This window comes from Vulpes vulpes, chromosome 16, assembly GCF_048418805.1.
Source record: "Vulpes vulpes isolate BD-2025 chromosome 16, VulVul3, whole genome shotgun sequence".
NCBI lineage: Eukaryota > Metazoa > Chordata > Mammalia > Carnivora > Canidae > Vulpes > Vulpes vulpes.
The window spans coordinates 20,225,437-20,237,787 of NC_132795.1; the positions used below are offsets into that span (position 1 = coordinate 20,225,437).

Consider the following 12,351-nt stretch of genomic DNA (forward strand, 5'->3'; position numbering starts at 1 on the left):
TCCATCAGTCTCAAGTTGGGCTATAGAATGACTATTTCCCCACCCAACGAAATAAAAATTTAACGTAATGGACCATTAGAGGGAACTCTCTGATTATACCCTAAATCAGGAAACTACTTTTTCTCATTCTGTCACTCATAGGCCCTTGGAAGTCACTGACAAACTAAACAAGCAGGATGCTTTGGTTACTGTCTCCCATTCTGCCTTAATTAGGGAAAATATTACAAAAGTTATTCTGTAGTTCAAGCTTATAAAAATACCATGGATTACATGGGTTTGCAGGAAATGAGAAAGTGACAAAATATATTTTAGCGGAAATGCAAGAATATATTATGTATCACTTAACCTCTCCATGCCTCGTTTCTTTATGAAATGGAGACAATAAATATACCTGTCTTATGGAGTTATCCACATAAAATGCTTAGCCCAGCATGTGTGTGTTGTTTGTTGTGGTGATGGTGATGGTGTCTTACAGAGTGTTAGTTCACTGTCTTCCAGATGGGTGTGTTCTGTGTGTGACCTTTATTCATCTTGCCTTCTCTGTTTCCAGGCCTTGCTCAGTGCCCATGACACTGTGGCTCAGAAAGATTTTGAACCCCTTCTCCCCCCACTGCCAGACAATATTCCTGAGAGTGAGGAAGCAATGAGGATTGTTTGTTTAGTGAAAAACCAACAGCCTTTGGTAAGGAAATCACTATATCTTCTCAGTTAGAATTATATCAGGGTTAATTGTGATCCAAGGGTTAGTTGTGAACTAAATTATCACTAGTAGTTACTTAATATAATGTTAAATATACTTGTCGGTAGTCACAGGTATAGTCTGAGGCATTCAGATAATGTGAGGGGATCCATGATAATGGCTAGAGCATGTCCTAACAATTTTTGCCTGTGGTTTCAAATACATTATATATTGTAATGCTTTCACTAGAAGGACTTTGGCTTAGTGTTTTTCTTTGTTGAAAAATCTGTGAGAAATAAGACTTTCATTTTATTTATTTTATTTTTTGAGAGAGTGTATGTGAGCATGAACCAGAGGAGGGGCAGCAGGAGAGGGAGAGAGAATCCCAAGCAGACTCTACACTCATCATGGAGCCCCATGCAGAGCCCAATGTAGGGCTTGATCTCACGACCCTGAGATCATGACCTGAGCTGAAATCAAGAGTCAGATGCTTGGGACGCCTGGGTTGCTCAGTAGTTAAGTGTCTGCCTTTGGCTCAGGGCCTGATCCCAGGATCCTGGGATTGAGACCCACACTGGGCTCCTTGCATGGGCCTGCTTCTCCTCCTTCTGCCTGTGTCTCTGCCTCTCTTTCTGTGTCTCTCATGAATAAATAAATAAAATATTTTTTTAAAAAGAGTCAGGTGCTTAACCAACTAAGCCACCCCGGGGCCCCATATTTTATTTTATTATTTGGCTTTCTGGTGTACGTAAATTTCACTAAAGTCCAATGTGTTTATCTAAGTTGGTTTTTTTTCTTTATTTACTGGAAGCTAAGTGAGGCATTAATTTGATTTTCTAAGATTAGTCTCTTTAATTAGGTTGCAATGGGTGAGAACTTTATCTTTGAAAGGATCTAACTAAAAAATAAATAATAAAAAAAAGAAAGGATCTAAATATTCTTTTCTATTTATGTGGTTGGATAGAGACTTTGGTAGGCCAAGGTTGAATGAATGGCCTCCCCTTTTTGATGGCATGATAGGGCCCTGGCTGGTATAAATACCCTCTCCTGACCAGACCAGACCTATATTGAGGGAAGCTACCAGAAAAATGGTCATATTAGGTAAAAGAGGGATTCTGCTGCACTCTCTCCCCAGGGAGCTACCATCAAGCGCCACGAGATGACAGGGGACATCCTGGTGGCCAGAGTCATCCACGGCGGGCTGGCTGAGAGGAGTGGTAAGCTGGAGCAACAGGGTACAAGCATGACCAGAGAAACAGGAAAACCTTAGTTATTTAGTCTTCTTTCCAGGGAAACCCCTGTCTTCCTAACCAAGGCCAGGGCTTCTATGCATGGCATTGCTTGGTTACTAGGAAGGAAGAAATAAATATCCCAGAAAATCCTCTCCCCTTCCTTCACTGAGGTCCTATATTAATGTTCTCTCGGTTTGCATTCTTATGGTAACCTAACCAGCTGAGTATTATCATGCCATTCTGTAGAAAAGGAGCCTGAGGCAGAAGGAAATTAGGTAACTGCTGTGCTCGAGGTTGGACAATTCGAGTCAGGAAGCAAGCCCAGGTCAGCCAGCACTATATTCCCAACTCCCGCTCTTCCCCTGGTCCTTCTTTCAACAGGCATAACGAACCCAATTTCTTTCCTTTCTCTGCTGCATTTCTGGGCCTGCCAGCCCTCGTCCTCACTGCCCAGGGCCCTGGAGACCTGGCACGGGCTTCACACCCCAACATTCTTAGAGCAGTGGCCCCGAGGATCTCCTAGGTGCTAAGATCATCGGCCCTTCATTTGGCCTCAGTTTATTTTTACTTCTCTAGCACATTTGATGTCGACCCTAAATGTCTTGAAGTTTTCCTTGCCCTTGGTTTCTGCTCCACGACGTCCTCCTGCTTCTCATCTTCTCTCTCTGACAACTCCGCTGTTTGCGTCATGTTTCTTGGGGCTTGATCGTCACCCTCACGTTTCTCCACATTTCCTTTTGGGAGATTTCCTTTTCATTTATCATTTACTCACGACACTGACATCTTTACTTTTAGTGTTATCTTCATTTTACATCAGGCTACCAAAAATAAAAGTATCACCATCACTTCATACCCAGGGAAGAGGTGTAAAAATGCAATTCTCTGTGCTGTGGTGGGTGGACATTAATATAACCAGTCTATTTATTATTATTATTATTATCATTATTATCATCATCATCATTATTATTATGGTTACTTCAGAGTTCATTTTTAAATGTTAGAGCATGCTTGGGTTAGTGAGTTTGCTAAAATCCTCGGTGTAGACACCTCTGGTTTTTTGCCCATTTTCTTGTACTCTGTTTTGTGTTCCTGTCTGCCTAGGGTTGTTATATGCTGGAGACAAACTGGTGGAAGTGAATGGAGTTTCAGTTGAGGGACTGGAGCCTGAGCAAGTGATCCATATTCTGGTAACAGTCTTCTGTTTGCCTTCTCCGTGACTCAGTGCCATGCCGCAGCTGACCTGAGCCTGTCTGGCCCATGCTGTGTGCACTATAATGGGAGGGGGGTTTGGTTCTTCTTGGCAGCTTCCTTTCTCCAGAACCCAGACCTTCCTGTTTCTGTGCAGCTCCACCTCCACTCCCCCACCCCAGTCTGGTTTCTGCTGGGAGACTTCTCTTGCCGCCTGCTCTTTCAGACTCAGGAAGGCTGGCAGTCTCCCCAGCCCAGGTCCCTTGTTGCCTGGGTTGCTCCTTTGGAAACTGAGCCTGGGATGGACAGAGTGAGGCTTTGGAGGGGAGTCCGAACCTGAGAAAACTATCCTCATTCCCCTAACCTTTTTATACAGCTGAAATCTATTTAACATCTTCCTAGAGGCAGCTTTGGGGCAGGATAGATGCTGTAGGAGGCTAGCCTACGAAGAGGGGGATTTCCTTGCTTGCCCTGCCACTGTCCTTGGTGATTGAAACTGGGGATTTGTGACTAATTATGGTTTCTTTTAGGTCCCTATTCCCACTTTCCAAACTTTTGCCTGAATCCCTGTCAAGTTGTCATAGCCATAGTGGTATGACCCTGCCATCTCCCCCATGCACACCCCAAGTGTGAGGCCTGAGGTGGATGACTATTTATCACATAGACTAGTGGTTCTCTGACCAGGTTTTAGGGGGAACTCTAAATTTTCATAGATGTGCCTCAGGGACTGAGATAAGAGGTAGTATTATAAGGAGCATATCAAGCACCAACATATTTTGCAAATGACCACTGCTGGAAGACGCTGCATGAGATAAGGACACTGCAAATGGAACTTTAAGTACTGCCAATCACCAACACATAGGCTCCACCTAAGCCACTTTGGTGCCAGCTGCAGAGCCAGGATGGTGGGATTGTGAAATTTCTAGGAGTGAGGACAGGTTTTGTTCATCTCTGGATGTCCAAAACCTGTTGTAGTGCATGTGGCAGGAGGATCTCACCCTCTCCATCAGGCTGAGAGGTTTTCTGTCTCCTCAAAAGCTTTGAGGCCCCCTATTCCCACCATTAGCTTGGAGCTCGTCAGTCCCTCAGAAGACTCGGGAGCCCTCCCCTCCCCATCAGACTGGGCTGCCTGGTGCAGGAACAGGTGCTCAGGAAGTCATTACTGACTGGGGCTTACAGAGGGGAAGTCTGACCAAGGCCTCATCTCCTTCCCCAGTGTCTGTGGCAAGGAGACTATGGTAAATAAGGTTGCAAGATGGAGTGTTCCTGGAAGAGACTGGCCTCCGGGTGAGGCTCAGTAGGCCGGGGACTCTGGAGCCCCACTGCAGGGCAGAAGCTGAGCTAAATTTCTTCCTAATTTCCACTTCTGCATAGTGATATTTAAATGTTGAACCCTTGTAAAAGTTCTGGTGGGGCATGTAACCCTTAAAGCTGGCCACACTGTGCTGTAACTCCATCTGTTGAACTCCAATAACCCAGTGAACCCTGAGACTTATTGTCCCCTCCCCTTTGACATTTTCCAGGCCATGTCTCGTGGCACAATAATGTTCAAGGTGGTTCCAGTGTCTGCCCCACCTGTTAATAGCCAGAAGACGGTAAGAGTGTACTGAGCTTTCATAATCACACATAGTAAATTCTCAAATAGCAATAATAGTGACTTAATATTTTGTGCCATTTCTCTATAATGTGTTGAACATTCTTTCAATACTGTGTTGCACATTTTTCAATACTGATGATGGGAGAGGCAAATGAGTAAATGAATACAGTAAAGGAGATGGGGTACAAGTTAAAAAGTAACATCAAGAATGGGAAATGCTTGAGCAAAAACTTCTCAGCACTAAGAGCTTCTGTTGCCAAAGTCACCTTTTTCATGGACCTGAGGCTTAGTTAAAGAGGCAAGTTCTCCCTTTTGGAGAGTATGGGGAGAAAAGATAGCAACAGTAGGTAGAGGAGTAGAGAAATGGTTTCAAGTCTTGACAACCCATGGACAAGGGTTCCTCTGATGGGGCCATTTTGCACCTACTGCCAGGTGTACGTTCGTGCCATGATTGAGTACTGGCCCCAAGAGGATCCCACCATCCCCTGCATGGATGCAGGGTTGCCTTTCCAGAAGGGCGACATCCTTCAGATAGTGGACCAGAACGATGCCCTCTGGTGGCAGGCCCGGAAAATTTCAGACCTTGGTACCTGTGCTGGCCTAATTCCTTCTAACCACCTTCTGAAGAGGTAAGAGGATTCAGGACTGAGCCATCAGGAAATAAAATGTTTTCTCGGTCTTCTGTTATTGCAGTTAAGATGAGGTAAAGGGGGACAAGCAGATGGACAAACACATATACTGGTCTATAAATCAAAGTCAACTTATCCATATACCCTAAGCATCTTAAAACCAAGGGGATCAGAATAATCATATCAGCTAGAAAAGAGCGAAAAGCACTTGTGAAACTCAAACTTTAAAAGATAGTTCTAACTGCCTCTATTAATCATTTGAAGCCAAATTGAAACCTCAGCTATTGAATCTGAACCCATGACCTTCACTTTTGTGTTCTTGAGGTCCAAGGGAATGAGTAAAGATAGAAGATAAAAATAGGTCCAAGTCTCAGCCCATGTTAAGAAATCAAGAAGAAGGAGAGGAGCTAACAAAAGCAATTAAGAAGGAATAACCAATGAGGCAGGATGAAAATCAACCCTGTCAGCTGCTGTAGAGTGGACTGAAAAGTAACCATTGGATCTGCCAAAATGGCAGTCCTAGGTGATTTTGATAAAAAACAGTTGCTGTGGAGTAATGGGACCAAAATCCTAGTAGAGTGAGACTTGAAGAAATTGATGGCATGAGACATTTTAGTACAAAACAGAGCAGAGCAATAGAAATAGCTAGAAGGGAAAGTGGGGTGGTATGAGAGAACTTTTTGAGATAAGGCACATAATGCTGGTAAGAACAGTCCAGTGAGAAGGAACACTTTTATGAGAAAGTGAAAAAAAGAGAAAAGAATTGCTATTGTCAATGTCCTCAAGCAGACAGAAGGAAGATGATCTAGTACAGTTGATTGTTGAACGACGCAGGGGTTAGAAGTGCTGAACTCCATGCGTTCAAAAATCTGCATGTGACTTCTCAGCCCCCACTACTTAACTACTGATAGCCTACTGTTGGCCAATAACATAAATGGCAGATTCACACGTATTTTGTATGTTATATGTGCTATATACTGTATTCTTACAATGAAGTAAACTAGAGAAAAGGAAATATTAATAAGAAAAATCATAAGGAAGAGAAAATACATTTGCAGTACTGTACTATATTGAAAAAAAAAATCCACCGGGGTGAAACTGGGTTGTTGTTGTTTTTTTTTCTCACGGTGTATTTCTTTGTGCATAGGAAGCAACGTGAGTTCTGGTGGTCTCAGCCGTATCAGCCCCATGCCCACCTCAAACCCACCATATGTGAGTGTGCTAATATCTCAACCTCAGTGTGTGCATCGTAGGGAGGCCTGCTCCTTCTCTCCCAGGGCTGGCTCCCTGCCCACGAGAGGATCTCTGAATGTTTCCCCCACCCCCTTGCCCAAATAACCTCCTGGCAGCCATCTGAGATCCTCCTCTGCATGTTCATTCCTTTGGATGTAGAAGAGTTTTCAGTTTATGAAAATGCAAATGTTCCTGTGTTGGTGACACTTTTGGTGATGGCTCCCTGACTTGGGGTCCCCCAAGATCTCTACAGCTAGCATGTAAGTTTTACATATGCTTGTGAGCAAGGCTGCATGGCTGCACACAAACCTTCACTGAGGCTTGTGCAGGGGGGTTAAATTTCACAGTATTCAGAAGCTCTGATTGGCTTATGTGTGCCTTTGATGAATAAACATGGGACTGAATTATTACTTAATCAATGCAGCTTGCTTGCTAGACAGTATTATTCAAATGGCAGTGGGGGAACGGTTAGTAGACATATTCATCATAGCAAATGCTTGTAAACTACTCACAGCCTTCACAAGTGGGGGCTGCAGCTTGGCACAGCTCAGCTGGAACCATCTGTGCAAGGCCCTTCAGAAATGGCCCTCCTGGGGCACCTGGGTGGCTCAGTTGGTTGAGCATCTGCCTTCAGCTCAGGTCATGATCCCAGGGTCCTGGGATACAGCCCCACATCGTCAGGCTCTCTGCTCAGCAAGGAGTCTGCTTCTCCCTCTCCCTCTGCCTGCTGCTCCCCCAGCTTGTGTTCTCTCTCTGTCTCTCTCACTGTCTGTCAAATAAATAAATAAAATTTAAAAAGGAAGGAAGGAAGGAAGGAAGGAAGGAAGGAAGGAAGGAAGGAAGGAAAAGAAAGAAAGAAGAAAGAAGAAAGAGAAAGAGAAAGAGAAAGAAAGAAAGAAGAAAGAAAGAAAGAAAGAAAGAAAGAAAGAAAGAAAGAAAGAAAGAAAAGAAAAGAAAAGAAAAGAAAGACAGACCCTCCTGCAGGCCCCTGGAAAGAAAGTAAGGAAGGAGACAGGGGACAAGGAGGTGGGAAAGGGACCTGAAGTCTACTGGACAACAGCGTCAGTGTCACAGATTAGTCTGTGACAAGTCCATCATCACTTTATTGCTAATTGTCTCAGCCCCCAAATTAGTTTTTCTTCTCTTTTTCTCTTGAAGACTTATGGTGACGACTATAGAGACAGTTTTGAAGGAAGAAAACTCTCTTCACACTGGCCATGTTTTCATATCACCTTATGGATTCATATCACCTTATGGATACGTATCTTTCAGTACTATGGTAGCAGCTGCAATGCCACTTTCTTTCTTTCTTTCTTTCTTTTAATATTTTATTTATTTATTCATGAGAGACACAGAGAGAGAGGCAGAGACACAGGCAGAGGGAGAAGCAGGCTTCATGCAGGGAGCCCGATGTGGGACTCGATCCTGGTTCTCCACTTGATCCTGGATCTCCAGCATCAGGCCCTGGGCTGAAGGCGGCGCGCTAAACTGCTGAGCCACCCGGGCTCCACTTTCTTTTTTAAATGTAACTTCTATGAGAATTTTCGTGATACGATCTTCATAGTGATATTTTAGCTATTTCCCCTGTGTTTTGAAAAAGTTTTTTTTGTTGTTTTTTTTTTTACCAAATCAGATGAAAGTTCTTCTCTAATTTGGTTTCCTATTTCTTTTCTCAAAGGCACATGGAAATGCTGATGAAGCTTTTAACCAGCATCTGATAACTAGTATCACCACGGGTTGATGCTTAATTTGCTTGTGTAGCCTGAGTGAGATTTACATTAGGCTTTTGGGAAAGTCCATCCCGATAAAGAATTGTCAGCCCCTATTACTGTACTCATACACCTCTAAGTCCAAGAACCTCGAGGATAGAGCCACCGACTTAAAGGGTCACCTCTCACAGGGTTCTTTCTGATGGAGCATGATCAGTTTCTAAACTATTAGATCATTTCTTTTTAACTGTTTTAGTTGGTGCTGCCATAAGTATTATCTTGTATCTTTCTGCTTAATGTTACCCTAGTGAGAAATTAACCTCAGGAACAGGTTATTGAATCCAGAGGTACAAGCAATTTTATTTAACAATACTTAATGAAAACTTTGCAGATAACTATTAAAAATATATTTACTGGGATCCCTGGGTGGCGCAGCGGTTTAGCACCTGCCTTTGGCCCAGGGCGCGATCCTGGAGACCCGGGATCGAATCCCACGTCAGGCTCCCGGTGCATGGAGCCTGCTTATCCCTCTGCCTATGTCTCTGCCTCTCTCTCTCTCTCTCTGTGTGTGACTATCATAAATAAAAAATAAAAAAATTTTTTTAAAATATATATTTACTGAGAATGCATATACAGTTAAGTAGTCGCCTTTCTCTTTTCTTTCTTCCTCCTTCCCTCCTCTTTCTCTTTCTTTCTTCCTTCCTTTCTTCTCTTTCCTTCCCTCCTTCTTCCCTCCCTTCCTTTTATTCCAGTCAAAATTTGAGTTCCTAAAATATGCTGAACTAAGTGCATTAACTCAGAAATCAGTAGAATGCAACCCTTACAGAACTTTACAGTGGGAAGAGAATAGATTTGCCAGAAGCAAGATCTCCATTTCCAACAAGATTCATAAATGTATTAGTTTCTCTAGGATATTCATTTTATCATTTTGTTACCAAAACTCTACCAAATTTCTATAGATTAACCCCAGAATATTAATTACTATAATTTTGGCACTTCACTTTTCTTACTACAAATTAATCTGAGAAACTATAGCATTAACCAATGTGTTCTCTCTCTCTCTCTCTCTCTCTTTTTTTTTTGCTTCCATTATCTGTCTGTACCCAGCAATTTCTATGGAAGAAGGTAAGAAATCAGTATTTGAAAAAAAAATCATTTCCAAAGTCTTGTAGAAATTTTGTATATTTTTCTTAATTCACTTCAATCCAGTTCTGCTATTTATTAAGATCTTCCTAAATACCTGTAGTGTTCCAGTCACTAATATCTTAATTTGTAAAAAAAAAAAAAAAAAAAAAAAGATGTCCGTCAAAAGAAAGCACACATAGTGTAATTGTCCTCACAGAGAGAGGAATAGGAGAAAAGAGGGATAACATTTATATGCAGCACGTGGTAAAAATTCAATAAAAGTTGTGAAACTGGTTTGCTGTTTTGTGTCAACTGTTTTACACACAGACTTAAAAATAACCCTGTAAAGAATTGTAATTGTTCCCATCTTATGGATGAAAATATTGAGGTCCGAAGAAGGTAAGAATATTGGGAGGTGTTGCAGGCAGTGTAGACTGGATTGAAACTTCTGTCTGAAGGGCCCTGCATCAAGGACAAATGAAACCTTCAGTTATTACTTATCTCCTTCTCCAAGCCCAGGCACCCAGGTGACTCGTTATGATGCCAAACACACACATTCCCAAAAGCAAGAAAGCAAGATGCCATCTGCTTGTGGGGGCAGAGAGAAGTGAGAAGAGCAGTTCCCTAGCCATCCCCATATTTCAGTCCTGAAATTGGAAAGGGAACATGGGGAGGCCTTTGGAGAGCCTGGGTCTTTATAGCCCTCTGGGTAATGAGCCACCATTTTAGTCTGCTCAGGCTGCCATCACTACCCAGACTGGGTGCCTTAAACAACAGTTACTTATTTTCTCACAGTTCTGACAGCCAGAAGTCCAAGATCAAGGTTCGGTGGGTCTGGTTCCTGGTGAGGCTTCTTTCTGGCTTGCAGATGACTGCCTGTCCTTTTGGGTTGGGACCCAAATCTTATGACCTCATTCAACCATAAAGGCACTGTCTCCAAATAAAACCATAGAACTTCAACATATAAATTCAGGAGGAATACGAATCAATCCATGACACCTACCCTTGCCAATGATGTGGAATGTTGATTTTGAGACAGTAAAATCAGTGTCTGTCTTAGATCCCGGTGTTGCAAGTTAGAAGAATCAGGGCTACTTGTGTTGTTATTGGAAAATCACTCCTGTCCTCTGTAAATAGGAATAATAATTGTAGTTTTTCTTCGCTTAAAAAAAGCACATAAAACCTCTAGTTACATCTTAGGAACTAACAGATTCAATGATGTTATAAAATATTGACCTGAAAAATAATCTCTCATAATGGCAGCTATGTTACTTGTTTATCTGCGTCCTTATCTCTATAAAACAGTACTATTTTATAAAATTTTTCATATTGCATGTGTTGCTTAAAAAACATTCGTTAAGGACATGGTCTGTAAGGAGGTGGGGATAAGTTTATTGTATGAATTGATAATGTAGCTTATTATACCAATAGTTATTTATACTTTTAGAACATGATAAGACTAATTTTCTAACCCACTATTTATTGTTGTGCCTGGGTGGTTCAATCGATTAAGCAACCAGTTCTTGATTTTGGCTCAGGTCATGATCTTATGATCCTGGAATTGAGCCCCATGTTGGGCTCTGTGCTCAGCTCAGAGTCTGCTTGAGATTCTCTCTCTACCTCCCCAATAAATAAATAAATAAATAAATAAATAAATAAATAAATAAAATCTTTTTAAAAACTCTTTAAACTACTGTTTGTTGATCACTTGGGAAGTGCTGGGCACTGTATTAGGGCACAAGATATACAGTGCTGAAAAAATGATTTTTTCAATACATAAATTCAAATCAACCATTGTGACTTTAAAAGGAAATTTCAGTTCTATTTAATAATTTACCAGGTAACTATTATGTACAAGATACTGTACTAAGCTCTGTAAAGTAGAAATATTAACAAGGAGCTATTGAGGAGGGCAAATAAGGCAATTACTCAAATGATTATATTACAAAGTAGAATAGATGTGCAGTAGTAGACAGTTCAAGGTAGTAGGAAGAAAATGCTATGCGGCTCATGGTAGAGATATTCATTTTAGTTAGTGTTTGAGATGGACCCTGAAGCATTACAGGCAAAGGGAATAGCATAAGCAAAGGCGCAGAGGAGGATTCATGGTGGATACTCTAGTGGGAGTATGGGATATGGGAAGGAAAGAAGTAGACAATAGCCTTCAAAGTTGGGTTTGGATCATGTTGTAGAGGGTTTTGAATATTAGGATAGGTGGTTTTAACAATTACATTCTCTTATTCGCCTATGTAGACCCCAGCTAAAGGTAAAAATAGTTAACCTTTATTGGGCACTTACCATCTGTCTAAGTTTTTCATACATTATCTCAATTTTCTCTTATATGGTAGATACCATCTCCATTTGTAGATAATCTTGAGATAAATTAATTGGCCCGCCCAAAAAGCTGATGCTTTTAAAATTTTAACCATTTTATATTATGTAGCCTTCTGTACCATAGATTTTCATTTAATACAGTGCAGTCCTAAAAAAAAAATACAGTGCAGCAAGCATGAGGAATAGTTGTAAGAGTAATGTTATTGTATGATGGTTTGAGTTTTACTGACTTAAGCTTATACATTGGGAATTTTGTTTGTGATACTAATACATTTTAAGTTCCATTTTCCCCTTTCTATCCTCTTTTATAGAAGATGACATGAAGATTGACGAGAAGTGTGTGGAAGCAGGTAACATTTCCTCTTGACAGATTTACCACCAGAAGGAATATCAATCATCTCAGCTATGGATTTTTTTAAAGTAGAGTTGGCCAAATGGGGCCACAGTCCTTTCCTCTGGAAGAAATGTGTAAAATGAACCCTCTCACTGCATCCTTTTTCTGATTCTGGCACTTGGAAGGGAAGCCCAGTTGTGGGAATGCCTCCAGGCTCCAAACCAACCTTCTAGAAAGTGTTCTATAAAGTAGTGTCTTGGAAGTGATCACAGGAACACTTAGTAACGCTCA

General features: G+C 41.6%; 1 protein-coding gene across 1 annotated transcript in view; it reads left to right on the forward strand.

Moving 5' to 3' along the window:
• Window positions 1–12,351, forward strand: part of MPP4 (MAGUK p55 scaffold protein 4) — a 40,201-nt gene that overhangs the window by 10,519 nt on the left and 17,331 nt on the right. Inside the window, exons 7-14 of the mRNA XM_026002453.2 lie at window positions 551–682; window positions 1,815–1,896; window positions 3,013–3,098; window positions 4,623–4,694; window positions 5,129–5,325; window positions 6,473–6,537; window positions 9,375–9,392; window positions 12,038–12,076. Of these exons, the coding sequence (XP_025858238.2) occupies window positions 551–682; window positions 1,815–1,896; window positions 3,013–3,098; window positions 4,623–4,694; window positions 5,129–5,325; window positions 6,473–6,537; window positions 9,375–9,392; window positions 12,038–12,076 (691 nt within the window). The remainder of the gene's footprint in view (window positions 1–550; window positions 683–1,814; window positions 1,897–3,012; window positions 3,099–4,622; window positions 4,695–5,128; window positions 5,326–6,472; window positions 6,538–9,374; window positions 9,393–12,037; window positions 12,077–12,351) is intronic.